This window comes from Rhinolophus sinicus, linkage group LG07 (genome assembly GCF_036562045.2).
Source record: "Rhinolophus sinicus isolate RSC01 linkage group LG07, ASM3656204v1, whole genome shotgun sequence".
Classification (NCBI taxonomy): domain Eukaryota; kingdom Metazoa; phylum Chordata; class Mammalia; order Chiroptera; family Rhinolophidae; genus Rhinolophus; species Rhinolophus sinicus.
The window spans coordinates 37615091-37629872 of NC_133757.1; the positions used below are offsets into that span (position 1 = coordinate 37615091).

General features: G+C 39.8%; 1 protein-coding gene across 3 annotated transcripts; it reads left to right on the forward strand.

Moving 5' to 3' along the window:
* The first annotated feature begins 11064 nt into the window (after nt 1-11064).
* Nucleotides 11065-14340, forward strand: ZWINT (ZW10 interacting kinetochore protein). Of its 3 annotated transcripts, XM_019731714.2 has the most exons (9): nt 11065-11214; nt 12056-12146; nt 12313-12436; nt 12597-12763; nt 12913-12969; nt 13455-13597; nt 13677-13821; nt 13912-14034; nt 14203-14340. In XM_019731714.2, the coding sequence occupies exons 1-8, from the start codon at nt 11174-11176 to the stop codon at nt 13987-13989; spliced, it is 846 nt and encodes a 281-aa protein (XP_019587273.2). In that variant the 5' UTR covers nt 11065-11173; the 3' UTR covers nt 13990-14034; nt 14203-14340. The 3 variants fall into 3 exon arrangements, with proteins under 3 accessions (XP_019587273.2, XP_019587274.2, XP_019587275.2); XM_019731715.2 differs by lacking the exon at nt 13912-14034; XM_019731716.2 differs by lacking the exon at nt 13912-14034 and having other exon boundaries at nt 13677-13714.
* Nucleotides 14341-14782: the final 442 nt, after the last annotated feature.

Consider the following 14782-nt stretch of genomic DNA (forward strand, 5'->3'; position numbering starts at 1 on the left):
TTATCTCATTACTTATATTTACTTAATGCTCTATGAATCTCAGAGGAATCTGCCCCCATAATCACTTCATGCATCCCAATAAAACCATTGATGGTCCATTTGAGTGCTAATGTAAGTACTATTTTCAGAACAATTTCATATGTACTACACAATAAAACCTTCAAAATGAGTGAGGTGATTTTCTACTTCCAGAAATATATGCTTTATTTTATTTTTATTTTCAACTTTTTCAATGACTGAATAGATGTTTCCATCTTAATAATGAAAATATAATCCCCATATCAATTATATGCTTAAGAGAATTTGCTTTACATCCTAGCGGGTTATGCTATTTTCTGCAACAGAGGAAAATGGTTCAGCAGCACAAAATTTCTATATATAATTTATGGAGGTCATTAGAGTTCGATGAGCTGCAAACAGCACTCTTTAAATTTATAAGCACATACAATTTATACATTTGAAAATTCTTTACTAAAAATTTGACTTTTTTCGAACTATGGAATTTCTTTCCTTGTTAGTTGTTAAAATTAATGTAAACATAACTTCTGGTATATAAAGTACAGGATATATAAATATATACATATTATATATATCTATACACATATATATTATATATATCTATATAATATATATATGAAATTTTATTTGAATCATCACTGTCCAACTGAAGTTTCTGTCCATGAAAAATTCTAAAATTTGTGTTGTGCAGTATGGTAGCCATTAGCAATACATTTCTACTGAGCATTGAAATGTGGCTAATGTGACTTAGAAACTAAATTTTAATTTTATTTACTACAATTAATTCATATTTAAATAGCCATATGTGGCTTGTGACTACTGTATTGGACAACACAGAAATAAAGAAAACTTAGAACCACACTTTTTGAAATTGGTTTCTAGTGATTTTCATTAGAATTTTAGGTCAGATCTCTCCAAATCTGAGTCAAGTAGAGGGTTAAACACAGTTGAAAAATTTATGCAGTGTGATGTTTAAAGTCATAGTATTCAAATTCAACTTGTAGCATATCATTTGATTTGCTACTTGTTGTTTGATCCTTTAATCATTTGGTCTCCAGTTCACACTAAAAATATTTACATTTATATGTAAAGTGAGGTTGTTCAATATATTTGGGGAAACAATTATTCAAAAGGCAATGTTTCCATGGTAATTTGTGATAAACAGATCAAGGAGACCTAAACCCTCCAAACATAAAGAGATTGATAAAGTCAATCTTTGTCATTCTAATCAAATATGCCTTTTAGAAACCATCATTAATTTTCTCTACTGGATCATATATGTAGAATATTTAGAAAGAGTTAAAAAAATAGATTAATCAAGCAGGAAGGATTCTTACTAGTCAAGCAAAGTGGTCATTTATGGAAAGCATAAGGAAAGCATTTCTCAATAGAAGTAGTACGTAATATAAGTTGCAATGGAGTTTATTAAAACTTCAGTGAAAAACAACTTATTTGAGAGTTAGTATGAGTGCATTCTAGTGTATTATGGAAAGTTCTTCTAAGAACTTTCTGTATCTGTACTACACATCTCCATTCTTTTGCTTTAAAGCTTCTATATAATGTTTTATATTTGCTCTATATAATGACTTCTATGTTTTAATCACTTTGTCAGACATCTCTCAAAATGAATACTAATAATCACCATATTGCTAAATCTAATCAGTATTCCCTTCCCATCTTACTTGATGGTCTCAGTATGATTTGGCACGGTGATGTCTCTTTTTGGAAAACTTCTTACCCTATGTCTACAACATCACACTCGATTGCTTTTTCTTTTATCATTGTAGACTTTTCTGTCTTATTAAAAGCTCATCCTTTCTCCATAAATCCATAAGACATCAGTTACTTAACTATATTTGTTCTAGCAATCTTTTCTTTTACACTTTGTATTATCAACCTAGGAAATGACATCTATCTCTATGGTTTCAGTTGCCTATACATTTCTAACTTTCAAATGTGTACATCCAGTTCTATCTTCTTCCAAGTCCTTAGCCCACTTGCTCATGCATATTTTTAAAATATCTGTTGGATGGCTAAAACATCTCTAATTAGTAGGTCAACAGATACTAGTTAAGGATCTTTCCCTGTGATTCCCAAACAGGATTCTCTCCCAGGAATCACTATTTGAACAAATTGAAACACAATTTATCCAGTTGCAGTCAGAAACCTAAATACCATATTTGATATATAGTTTAGCAACTATAACATATCCAGATCCACTCAATTATAAAATCTATTGATTATTCCACCTAAAACATCGAGTTATTTCTATCTCCACTGCCACTTCACCAAACTATCATACAATCCAAAAATATTTTCATCTTTCACTAAGACTACTGGAATAATGTCATTTCCCAGGGTTATTTTTTTCACCCTGAATTCAGGTTTAATTTTACTATATTGAAATCCGACTTGAGAAATACTGAGAAACTTTCAATAGTTGTCTATTACTCTTATGATAAAACTAGCATAATGAAAACATCCTATAAGACCTTGAATAAACTATCCCTTATAAAATATGAATATAACAAGTTATTAATCACTTGCCATTATTTATGAGCAAACATGTATCTACCCCCTGCCCTCAAGAAGGTTGATAAGTAAAAAAAGGAGAAATAATCAAATAAATCTACAATCAAATGTAAAAATGCAATCATGACCAGTATTAAAAACTCCATAGAGCTTTGTGAACCTGTGATAAATGGGCTTGATCTAGACAGAGATGTGAACGAAGGCTTGATCAATGTCTGAAAAAATTTGAGCAGAAATCTAAAGAAACATTAAGAAATTATTAGACTTAAAACAATTTTTTAAAAGACTAATTCATAGAGTATGTCATCATGTTCAAAGCATATAAAAAAGGTCATTTTGATACTTTACAAACAGAAAACATACTTTGTATAGTTCTATTCATTTATATATATTAACATTCATTTCATAACCCATATAAGGGCTTGTTTAACTTTTTGGTGTACACAGAGAATTAATGTTCTGCTGTGAGGTTCAGTGTTCTATCAAATATTGTAAATGACTTAGTAAAATCGCAACTATAACTATGGATTTATTTATTTCTCCTTGCAATTCAGCTAGTTTTTGATTCATGCAATTTGATGGTCTCTTCTTAGGTGTATATAAACATTTATGATTATTAAGTTCACATGATGAATTGAACTATCATTATGAAAGCACCTTCTTTATTTCTGATAATATTTTTTCCTCTGAATATCGGCATTCATCATTTTATTGTGCTTCACTTTATTGTGCTTTACAGATATTGCATTTTCATCAAGGCTAGACCCTTTATAAGCAAAAAGATTACAATTTGCTGAAGGCTCAGATGATGATTATTACTTTTTAGCAATAAAGTATTTTTAATTAAGATATGTACATATATGTGCATAATGCTATGGCACACTTAATAGACTACAGTATAGTATAAACATAATTGTAATGTGCACTGGGAAACCACAATATTCACGTCACTCGCTTTATTGCACTATTCACTTTACGGAATTAAACCCACAGTATATCTGAGGTATGCCTATAATACTGAAATAGCCACTACAGTATTCTTGTAATTAGCATGAGTATGGTATATATTTTCCATCCTTTTACTTTCATCTATTTGTGTCTTTATATTTAGTGCATTTCTTAGTATATTTTTCTTTTGTATCAAGTCTGATAATCTCTACCTTTTTGTGTATCTAAACCATTTTCATTTAATGTAATTAGGCTTAAAGTCTATTATCTTGTTATATGTTTTTTATTCCTCTCATTTCTTTTCCCCCCTTCTTTCTTTTTGCTTCCTTCTTTGGAATCTGTTGAATATTATCAAGATTCTCTTTTATCTTCTTTATTGGCTTATTAGCTATAACTCCTTATTTTAGAAGTTGCCTGTATTAGTTTTCTATAGCAACACAACAGATGACAACAATTTAACATCTTAAAATAATAAACAGTTTGGATTCCCAATCAAGATGGCAAAATAGGTAAAGCTGTGTTCACCTCCTCTCAGTACCACACAACTACAACTAAACCACAGAACAACCATTATTGAGAATCACCTGAAGTCTATCTGAACCAATGCCCTACAACTGCAGACATACACAAGAAGCCACCTCGAGACTGTGAGGAGGGGCAGAGACGAGGAATGGGCTGGTCCCACACCAGCCTGTGACCATTAAAAATTGGGAGGAATATCTCGGCAGTGGAGATCCACCTCCTGAGGAGCAAGGGGTCCCAGCCCCTCCCCAGACCAGAGTTTCAGTGCCAGGGAAGGAAATCCCCATAACTCTGGCTATGGAAACCAAAGGGGAGATTGTGGCTGAGTGAGATGGAGGGCAGCTGCACTCCCAGTTGCTCCTCTTACATGGCCCACACTTGGACTTACTTGGTGATGGACTCGGTCTGAGCTGCAGCTCTGGGGCAGCAGTTCAAACTTCACCAGGGACATATGGGGAGGAACAGAATTGTCGTCCTCAGAGTGAGGGCTGGAGCAGCAACTTTCTCCTGGACAGAGGAGCTGGTGGAAGCCAATGCTTCTTTGCTGAGCCCTCCCCCTTTCTACGTGCAGATGCAGGCAGACCCTGTATCTGAGTCTCCATCCAATTGGCTATCATCTTTCATCTGCCCTGCCCTAGTGATTCACTGAGACCACGCCCAGCCCAACCCAACTTTCAGGCACAACCAAGCCATTTCCAGTGGTTCTTCCATATAAATGGCAGCCTTGGCTCCTCCTATGGACATTCCTAAAATCTCTCAAAGGTTCACAAAACCCAAACAAGCAGAATCTAACTTCAGCATGTCCTGTATGTCGGGCCGAGCAGCCCTAAGCTCCGCACTAGCGGCAGCTGGCCTTGGTTCGCAGCTTGGCCTCTCAAGGTACCTCCAAGCACAGTACAGGTGGCAGCCATCTCTGGATTACTTTGTTGTTCATGACAGGTGGCCCAGGCAGGGCACACTACAGCTGAACTTGGTTTGCAGTGGGTCCCTTCCCAGGAGGCCCTGGGCTCTCAGGCTCAGTGGCCAGCTTTGGATTGGGCTGGAGCTTCACCTGGCCACCTCCCAAACTGACACACCCAAAAGGTAGATGGGGTAGGCATCTGAGCCCCTTAAAGTGAACCCTGCTCTGTAGGGTCAGCCCTTGCACAACAGCTCCCCCACTGTAGTCATGGCCAGTCCTCACAGCCAAGCAACCTGAGGATCAATCTCTAACATTGACATGCAAACAGCAACCAAAGCTCAACTACATCAGGATTGTACACACAACCCACATAAGGGACATGCCTGGAGCACCTACGTCAGGTGACCAAGAAGACTGCACCACTGGATCCCATAGGACACCTACATAAGGGCACTCTGCTAAGACCAGGAGGCATAGCAGCCCTACATAGAAACAAGCACAGGATTTCAGCCAAAATGTGGAGACAAAGAAACATTTCCCAAATAAAAGAACAAAATAAAGCTCCAGAAAAAGAATTAAACAAAACAGAGACAAGCAATCTACCAGAAGCAGAGTTCCAAACACTGGTTATAAGGATGCTCAATGATCTCAGTGAGAACTTCAGAAAGATAGGAACCATAAAAATGGAGATAGAAACATAAAAAAGAACCAATCAGAAATAAAGACTGCAATAACTGAAATGAAGAATACATTACAAGGAATCAACAGTAGATAAATTGAAGCAAAGGATCAAATCGGTGATTTAGAAGATAAGGTAGGAGAAAACACCCAATCAAAACAACAAAAAGAAGAAAGAATCCAAAAAAATGAGGACAGTTTACGGATCTTTTGGGACAACATCAAGAGTACCAACATTAGCATCATAGGGATACAAGAAGGAGACGAGAGAGAGCAGGAATTGAAAACCTACTTGGAAAAACAGTGACTGAAAACTTCCCTAACCTGGAAAAGGAAATAAATATACAAGCCCAGGAAGCTCAGAGAGTCCCAGATAAGATGAATCCAAGGAGGCCCAAACCAAGACACATCATAGTTAAAATGCTAAAGGTTAAAGACAAAGAGATAATCTTAAAAGCAGCAAGAGAAAAGCATTCAGTTACCTACAAGGGAGCTCCCATGAGACTATCAGCTGATTTCTCAACAGAAACTTTGTAAGCAAGACGGGATAGGCACAAAATATCCAAAGTGATGAAAAGCAAGGACCTACAACCAAGATTATTCTACACAGCAAAGCTATCATTTAGAATCTAAGGGCAGATAAAGAGCTTCCCAGACAAGAAAAAGCTAAAGGAGTTCCTCACCACCAAACCAGTATTACAAGGAATGTTAGAGGGACTTCTTCAAGACATACATACATACATACATACATACATACATACATACATAAATACATAAATAAATAATAAAATGGTGATAATTAAATATCTATCAACAATTACTTTAAATGTAAATGGATTAAATGCTCCAATCAAAAGATAGGGTGGCTGAGTAGATAAGAAAACAAGACTCTTACATGTGCTGCCTATAAGACACATACTTCAGATAAAAAGACACACAGAGAATAAAAGTAAAGGGATAGGAAAAGATATTTCAGGAAAATGGAAACAAACAAAAAAGCTGTGGTAGCAATACTTATACCAGACAAAATAGAGTTTAAAGCAAAGGCTATAACAAGTGACAAAGAAGGACCCACTTCTGGGTAATTATCTGAAGAAACCCAAAACTCTACTTCGAGGAAACATGTGAATCATTACAGTATTGTTTACAATGTCCAAGATATGGAGGCAGACTGGGTGTTCGTCAATGGATGAATGGATAAAGAGTAGGTGGTACATACATGCAATGGAATATTGCTTGGCCATGTTAGGGAATATGTTTTCACCATCTGCAGCAGCATGGTTGGTTATAGAGGGTATTGTGCTGATAGGAGTATGTCAAGCAGCGAAAGACAGATTCAATGTAATTTCAGTTGTATGTGGAATATAAAGAACAAAATAAACAAACAACACAGAAAAAAACTCATAGACACAGAAAACATTTTGATGGTTGCCAGACAGGAGGGGGGTTGGAAATAGATGAAAAGGGGGAAAGGATTAAGAAGTACCAGTTGGTTGTTACAAGGTAGTCTTGGGGATGTAGGGTATAGCATAAGGAATATAGTCAATAATATTGTAATAACTATGTATGGTGTGAGATGGATAATAGATTTACTGTAGTGATAAATAGGAGAGGGATTAGGGGACAGGGTGAAAAAAGTGAAGGCATTAATAGGTACAAATTGGTGGTTACACAGCAGTCATGGGATATAAAGTAAAGTAAAGCACAGGGAATCTAGTCAATAATAACTATGGTAATAACTATTTATAGAGCCAGACAGGTACTAGAGTAGTCAGGGGGATCATTTATTAAATTACATAAATGTCTAAGCACTATGCTATATACCTGAAATTAATATAAAATAATATTGACTCTAAACTGCAATTGAGAAATGTAAAAAGGGGGGAAGAGGTGAAGGGGAATAACAGGTTTAAATTTCTAGGTATAAAACAAATAAGTCATGAAGATGTAATATACAGCATGGGGAATATAGCCAATAATATTGTGATAGCATTGTGTGGTGTCAGACAGTGGCTTGATTTACGGTGATCACTTCTTTAGGTATATAAATCTTAAATAAATATTGTGTACACCTGAAACTAATATAATATTGTATGACAACTATATTTTAATAAAAATCAAAAAAAAAAAGAAAAAGAAAAAGAGAAAACAATACACATTTGTTATCTCACAGTTTCCGTGGGTCAAGATTTCAAGCAGTGTCTGTGGAATAGGATTTTGCATTCTTCTCAGGGTCTAAGTTATAATCAAAACATTAACTGGGCAATATTCTTTTCTGGAGCCACAATTGGGAAGAATTGGCTTCCAAGCTTATTCAGATTGGTAGAAGAATTGATTCTCTTGTAGCTGTTTGACTGAGGGCCTCATCTTCTTATTAGCTATCAGCTAGTCCTGGATGCCACACACAGTTCCTTGACACCATAGGCAGGTCACAACATGGCTTCTTGCTTGAGGCCAACAGGAGAAACCTCTCTCTAGTTTGCTATGGAGTATTACATAATAAAATGGTATCATGTGAATGCCATGTCATCGCCTTTGCCTAGTAAATAGCCTAATCAACAGAATGATATCTAATCACCATTACTCTATACTCTCACTTAGAAACAAGTCACAGGTTCCACCTTCACTCAAAAGGAAGAGATTATACAAAGGAGTGACCCATTGGTGGACACTATGGGGTATGTTGACACCATTGCTTAAGATACCACTGCTTTCACTGATTATAGCCTACTTTCACCTATATACAACTTTACATAAACTATAAAGATTTACTTTCATTTCTTCTGTCCCCCACTTTGTACTACATTTTATTTCTGTGTATGTTATGAATCCCACATCACATTATTGCTATTTCTGTTGGTACAGTTCATTTATTACTTTTTTAAAATGTATTTAAATATTAAGAAATACATATTTACTCATGTAGTTATAATTGCTGGTGCTTTTCATTTCTTTGTATACATTCACATTTCAAACTAATGCCATTTTCCTTCTGCCTGATAGACTTCTTTCATATTTCTCATAGTGTAGATCTGCTAATGATAAATTGCTTCAGCTTATGTACGTATAAAAATGTCTTCTGTTAACCATTTTTGGAAGGTATGTTTCCTGTATATAAAAATCAAGGCTGACTTTTTAAAAATTCTAATAGTCTTTAAAGATGTTGCTCCACTGTCCTGTTTCTTGCATTGTTTCTGACAAGAAATTTACTATAATTCTTACCTTATTATTGTTACTCTGTATGTAACATGTCCCCCTCCCTACATACCTATCCCCTAGATGCTTTTAGGATTTTCTCTTATCAGTAGTTTTCAGCTATGTAATTATGATGTGATTTGTTATAATTTTCTTCATGTACCTTGTACTTAGGGCTTGTTGAACTTAACTATGTGAATTTATAATTTTCATAGATTTCAGAATCTTTGGTCATTATTAATCTGTTTTTGTCCTCTCCTCTTGCCTCTCCTTCAGGGACTCCATTTACAAGTATATTAGGCTGTTAGAAATTGTCCCAGAGCTCACTGTTGCTTTGTTCTTTTTATTTTGTTTTCATTCTCTTTGATTTGTGTTAGTTTCTAAGGCTATAACTTTAATGTCATTTATCATTAATTATACAATGTTTAATCTGCTATTAATCCCATCTAATTTCATCTATCACATTGTAATTTTTCATCTCTGTAAGTTTAATGTAGATTTTTATTATGTTTCATAATTCTGATTAACATTTTGCAGAGCTTTATTGAGACACATTTAATGGCTTTTTGTACAGAATTGTGTAACCTTTCCCATAATCTAATTTTAGAACATTTTCATTTAACCCCCAACAGAAACCCTACTTCTATTTACAGCCTCTTCATATACCATAGCTGTCTCTCCCCAATCCTGACAGCCCCCAGCCCTGGACTACCACTAACCTACTTTGTTTCTTTAGATTTGCTTAATGCAGACATTTCATATAAATGGATCATATAATATGTGCTCTTTTGTAATTGTTTTTTTTTTTTTCTTAGTATAAGTTTTAAAGGTTCACTCATGTTTTAGCATGTGTTGGTACCTCAGTCTCTCTTATTACTGAAAAATACTCTACTGAATGGATATAGATTTTTTTTTTCCATTCAACAGCTGATGGGCATTTGGGTTCGTTCTACTCATTGGCCCTTGTAAATAATATGGACGTATGTGTATGAGTTTTTGTGTGCACTTTTTCATTCCTCTGGATATATACCCAGGAGTGGATTTGTGGTTAAGGTTAGGGTTTAGTATTTTGATGAAGTGTTAAACTGTTTTCCAAAGCAGATGCACCATTTTACATGCCCACCAGCAACATTAGCATTCCACATTCTCTACATCCTTATCTTTTATTATCTTTATTATAGCTTTGCATATCTTTCTGAATTTAATGAAATAATTATAAAAACAGTTTTAATGTTCTTGCCTGTTCATTTTAACATCAATTTCTGTTCTGATCAATGACAGATTTTTCTCTTTATTATGGGTTTTCTTTTCTTTCTTCGTTTCAAGCTTTGTAATTTTTAATTGGATGCCAGGCATTGTAAACTGTACCCTTTTGGTAGCTGGACAGTTTTGCACTACTACAAATACTATTTAACGTTGGTCTGTCGTTATTTCTAAGCAGTTTGTTAACAGGTTTGGTCCACTTGGGTCTTGCTTTTAAGATGTGTTAGGTGGAACTAGAGCAGTGATTAGCCTAATTATTCCCTACCACTAATGTAGGACCTGTGTCCTCTATCCAGGGCTTCATGGGTTACGTTTTCCGGCCTGAGAGGTGGGTAGTCACTATTTCTGACCCTAAATGAGCTCTATGAGTCTTTAAAACCCTTTCGGGGTCGTTTCTTCGCATATGGGATGCTCAGTACTCAGCTGAACACGAGGAAACTGCAGAACTCCGAGTTCTCGCTCTGAGCAACTCTCTCCTTTCTCTTACACGCTGCCAAGAACATTACCTTCCTTGGTCTCTCCAGAATTTCAGCTCAATCTTGTCAATAGTGGTAATCCGCTGGCCGCTGCTTGGGTTCTCTCTTCCTGCACGACATCCTAGAAAAATCTTTAATTTAAAGGCAGTAAGCTTTTTGAGCCAGTATCATTTTGTTCCCTGTGTCTCCAGGATCTCTGTCCCTCGTTACTAATGACAAATGTCTTGGAAGACAGAAACAGTGTTCTCTATCGCCATATATATATAAACATATATATATTATTTTTTAATAAAGTTAATGCTGAGAGTTTCCCCATACCCAAACTCAAAGGAATTCTTTTCCATCTTCCGCGTAGAGTAAAAGGAACGCGGCTGCGCGCCGCCTAGTGAGCTCATACTCCACCTCCGGGATCCAGTACCGCCTACTGGTTAGTGCGCAAGCGCAGAACTCCTGTGCTCCCGCCCTACCCAGCTATGACTGCGCCTGCGCCAAACAGCATCTGCCAATGAGAGCACACGATGGCCCTTGATTTCCTCCCATTGACCGGGCAACCAATCCCCTGCCCTGGCGCGCAGTTTGCTGTGGATCCAAAGAAAGAAGTATTAGGGGAGGTTAGAGCTGAAAAGCGGCGCGGAAAACGATGGAGTCGGCGGAGACCGAGGCAGAGGCTGCAGCCCTAGAGTAAGTGTCTGCCGCCAAGTGGCAGGTGGGGGCGGGCCGTGACGGATCTTGCGGGCTTCAGTACAATTGACGATCCCCTAGACCCCTTAAAGCTGTTGGAGATCGCGCGGTGAACTGATCCTGACCCTAGTCGTAGGTTCCTGAGGTGACTTGCCTCTCTGCCGGAGTACGGCCTGTGACGGACCTCCCAGGGGTGTGTCCTGAAAGGAGACGGTTCCTACCCTGTCAACGCTTCCATCTCTTCGCGGATTGCACCATCCTAATAGGAGACTTTCCACCCCAGTAGACACCCTGGGAGGGCCATTTAATTTCTGTCTGCCCTATCGCGACACACTCTCCCATTAGGTTATTTTATCCAATCCCTGCCTTCTAGTGGATGGCTCCAGCCCCTAACAAGGAAGAACTCGGAGAGCCTAGATAGACCTAGACATCCAGCACCCTGTCCTCGTCCCTCCCCAAGTACTCTTTGCCCGAAGGGATCCCCACTGCCCTTCAGTTTTGCCCTTATTTTTTCCTTTCCCGGTGATTTCCCTGACTGTCTTCAGGTCTTGGCTCAACTGGTTTCTCTTCAGTGAGATGCTCCCTATTTAAAATTGCAGCCCCTACCCCACACTCCTTACTCCCCTCGCCCTGCTTATTGTTTCCTCATGGCACTTATTTCTTTCATATGTCCTCCATACACACACTCTTCCTGGTCCCAGACGGCTCTTTAGGCTTGTGTGTAGATACTGATCAGGGCAAGACTCTCAGCATTGATACATCTACATATGTGCATGTACACACACGTTCTCCAGACTAGAATCTCAGGATCTGCAGTTTTCCCTGTTTTCTTGACCTTCAGGGCCCTGGCCAAGCTGGCAGACGTCCTGGAGTCTATAGGCCCGCAGGAGGAGGCAGAGCTGCCAGCCCCGATCCTGGCTGAGTTTGTGATGGTATGTTCAAGATGGGAGCCAGCCTTTCCCAAGCCAAGGACTGCTCCTGGGTCCTCCTATTGAGATACTGGGCAGCACTGATGGTGAGCATAGTGGAAGGCAGCTTTGTCGGCCTGCAGTACAAGGAGGTAAGGATGTTCCCTGCCTCTACCTTCCTTCTGAACAGGACTCCAGAAAGAAAGACAAGCTGCTCTGCAGCCAGCTTCAAGTAGTAGACTTCCTGCAGAACTTCTTGGCTCAGGAGGATACTGCCCAGGGCCTGGACCCCTTGGCTTCTGAAGATACGAGCCGTAAGTAGGAAAGGGGTTGGAACAGGGGCTGCCCTGAGTGGGGCAGAAAGGTGAATGTCAGTCAGCTCAGCTGTATGGATGATGAGAAGACTGAGGCCCCAGTGTTTCAGGCAGGCAGGTCATCCTTCACTCAGGTCCTTATTCTGGTGACTCATCTCAGGACAGAAGGCAATTGCAACCAAGGAGCAATGGAAAGAGCTGAAGGCTACCTACCAAGAACACGTGGAGGCCATCACAAGTGCCCTGACTCAGGCCCTGCCCAAGATGCAGGAGGCCCAGAGGAAGCAGGCACAACTCCAGGATGCTCTTGAACAGCTCCAGGCCAAGGTGCACCCAGGGTGATGGGAGGGAAAGACATAGAGAGAGGAGGAGGGAAAGTGTGAGCATGCTGGGTTAAACCCAGTGGCCACATCCCAAAATCCCACCATAAAAATGCACTCCTCCTCTCCTTGTCCCCCTCCTTTGCTTACTTACAGAAGCAAGTGGCAATGGAGAAACTCAGAACAGCTCAGAAGCAGTGGCAGCTGCAACAGGTGGGTCCATTCACCTAGGAAAATACCCCTTCCCACCACTATTCTATTAATGGGCTAAGTCCTCTGCCTGGAGAATCTTAATCTCCTTTCCTTCTGTAAGGCGTTATAGTTACCAACATGGATTGGAATCTAACATCACCACTTAAAACTGTTTGACCTTGGGCATTCACCTAACTTTCCATGCTTTTGTTTCTTCATCTGTGAAATGGAGGCAATATTAGCACCTATCTGAAAGAGTTGTTAGGATGATTAAGGAATTAGAACAGCAAGTGCTTAAACAATATCTGGCACACAGCAAACTAAGTACGTGTTATCATCATGTTTCTGATCCTTTTCCCTAGGCCCCTGGTCCTGCCTAAAGTGAGTAGCATCCGTCTTTCCATCTGGGTCTGAGCCCTGAGCTGGGTCTAGGCTGAAGGAGTTAGAGGAATGGCTCTAAGCCCTCGGCATCTGATGAGCTATGTTTACATTCTCATTCCTCGTAGGAGAAGCGTCTGCAGCATTTGGCAGAAGTTTCTGCAGAGGTGAGGGAGCGTCAGATAGGAACTAAACAGGAATTTGAGCGGCTATATCAGGAACTTGCAAACCTGAAGCAGCAAACAGGGCAGGAGCGGGACAATCTGCAGAGGTGAGGCTCGGAGCATAGGTTGCAAGCCTGGGATGGTCCAGCTGAGTTTCCCTTTCATCACACCCACCTCTTTTTCCAGGCATCAGACCTTCCTCCAGTTGCTACACACTTTGCAGGGTAAGCTGCTATTCCCTGAGGCAGAGGCAGAGCTGCCACAAGAGCAGGATCTTCCTGAGGATAAGCCCCAGGAGCTGAACACTGGGGACTCCATAAGGGCCTCCAAGGTGAATGAGGGATGGGACAGATGAACCGGGAGGTGGAGAAGGAATCTGGGAGATGGGCCTTACCCACTGCCCAAATCATGTCTCCCCAAGGCTGGCGGCCCACAGCCTGCTGGTGATGTAAGCGTGCCAGGGCTTCTTGGAGCACAGCAACATAGGGAAGGATCCTAGATCGGGTCAATCTCCAATTCAGGGCCTTGTGTTTCTGGACTACAGGTATAGAAGTGGGGAGGGCCTCTGGTCTACCGGTCTCTGTATGTGAGCCCCACTGTTCCCGGGGTCATAGGAAGTGGGAAGAGCAAGGAGTGTATCTTATGTTGAAGCTAGGCACATCTTCCCCATGCCCAGCCTACCCCGGCTAACCCCTCTCTTACTCTTCCCCAGCTCCTGGTTCCACCCTCATTGCAGGTGAACTGTGAACTTCTGAGTGCAACCTGATTTCTGGCCACAACCCGGGGGGTGGGGGGGGAGGGGAGGGGAGGGCAAGCTCTGGATTCTGTTGATTAAAAGCGCTGGAGTGCTCTTAGTTGCCTATTTGTCTGTTTATCTTCATATTTTGGTGGGAAGAGGCATATTCAAAGGCCAGTAACATAACAGGTACTGGGACCTGTGTGAATTAAGAGGGTACAGATATGGAGGAGGACCTGGCCTGGGGCCTCGGGTTGCTTGCTCATATCAAAATGATTCCAACATACTGAGCTTAACTTAGAGAGCAGAATGCTGTATGCAGGTGGTTAGATATGGTAAGACAATTTTACCCCAATCCCAAAGTTGACGGAGTCCCTGCCACGTGTAGGCTCCTTGCTGTGAACTGGATAAACAGCAGTGGGCTTGTCTGACAGTCCTTGGCCATGTGGTACATAATGAACATGAACAAGTAAACAAGTGGATAAGGTGATTTCAAAGTGTAGAACAGTAGTCACCTAAAACAGTGACATGATAAAGAACGGTACTGAGAACATAT

Coding starts and splice junctions, on each gene's coding strand:
- ZWINT (XM_019731714.2), top strand. CDS start 11,174: ATGGAGTCGGCGGAGACCGAGGCAGAGGCTGCAGCCCTAGA. Junction 11,215..12,055: donor GCAGAGGCTGCAGCCCTAGA/GTAAGTGTCTGC, acceptor CTTGACCTTCAG/GGCCCTGGCCAAGCTGGCAG. Junction 12,970..13,454: donor AGCAGTGGCAGCTGCAACAG/GTGGGTCCATTC, acceptor CATTCCTCGTAG/GAGAAGCGTCTGCAGCATTT.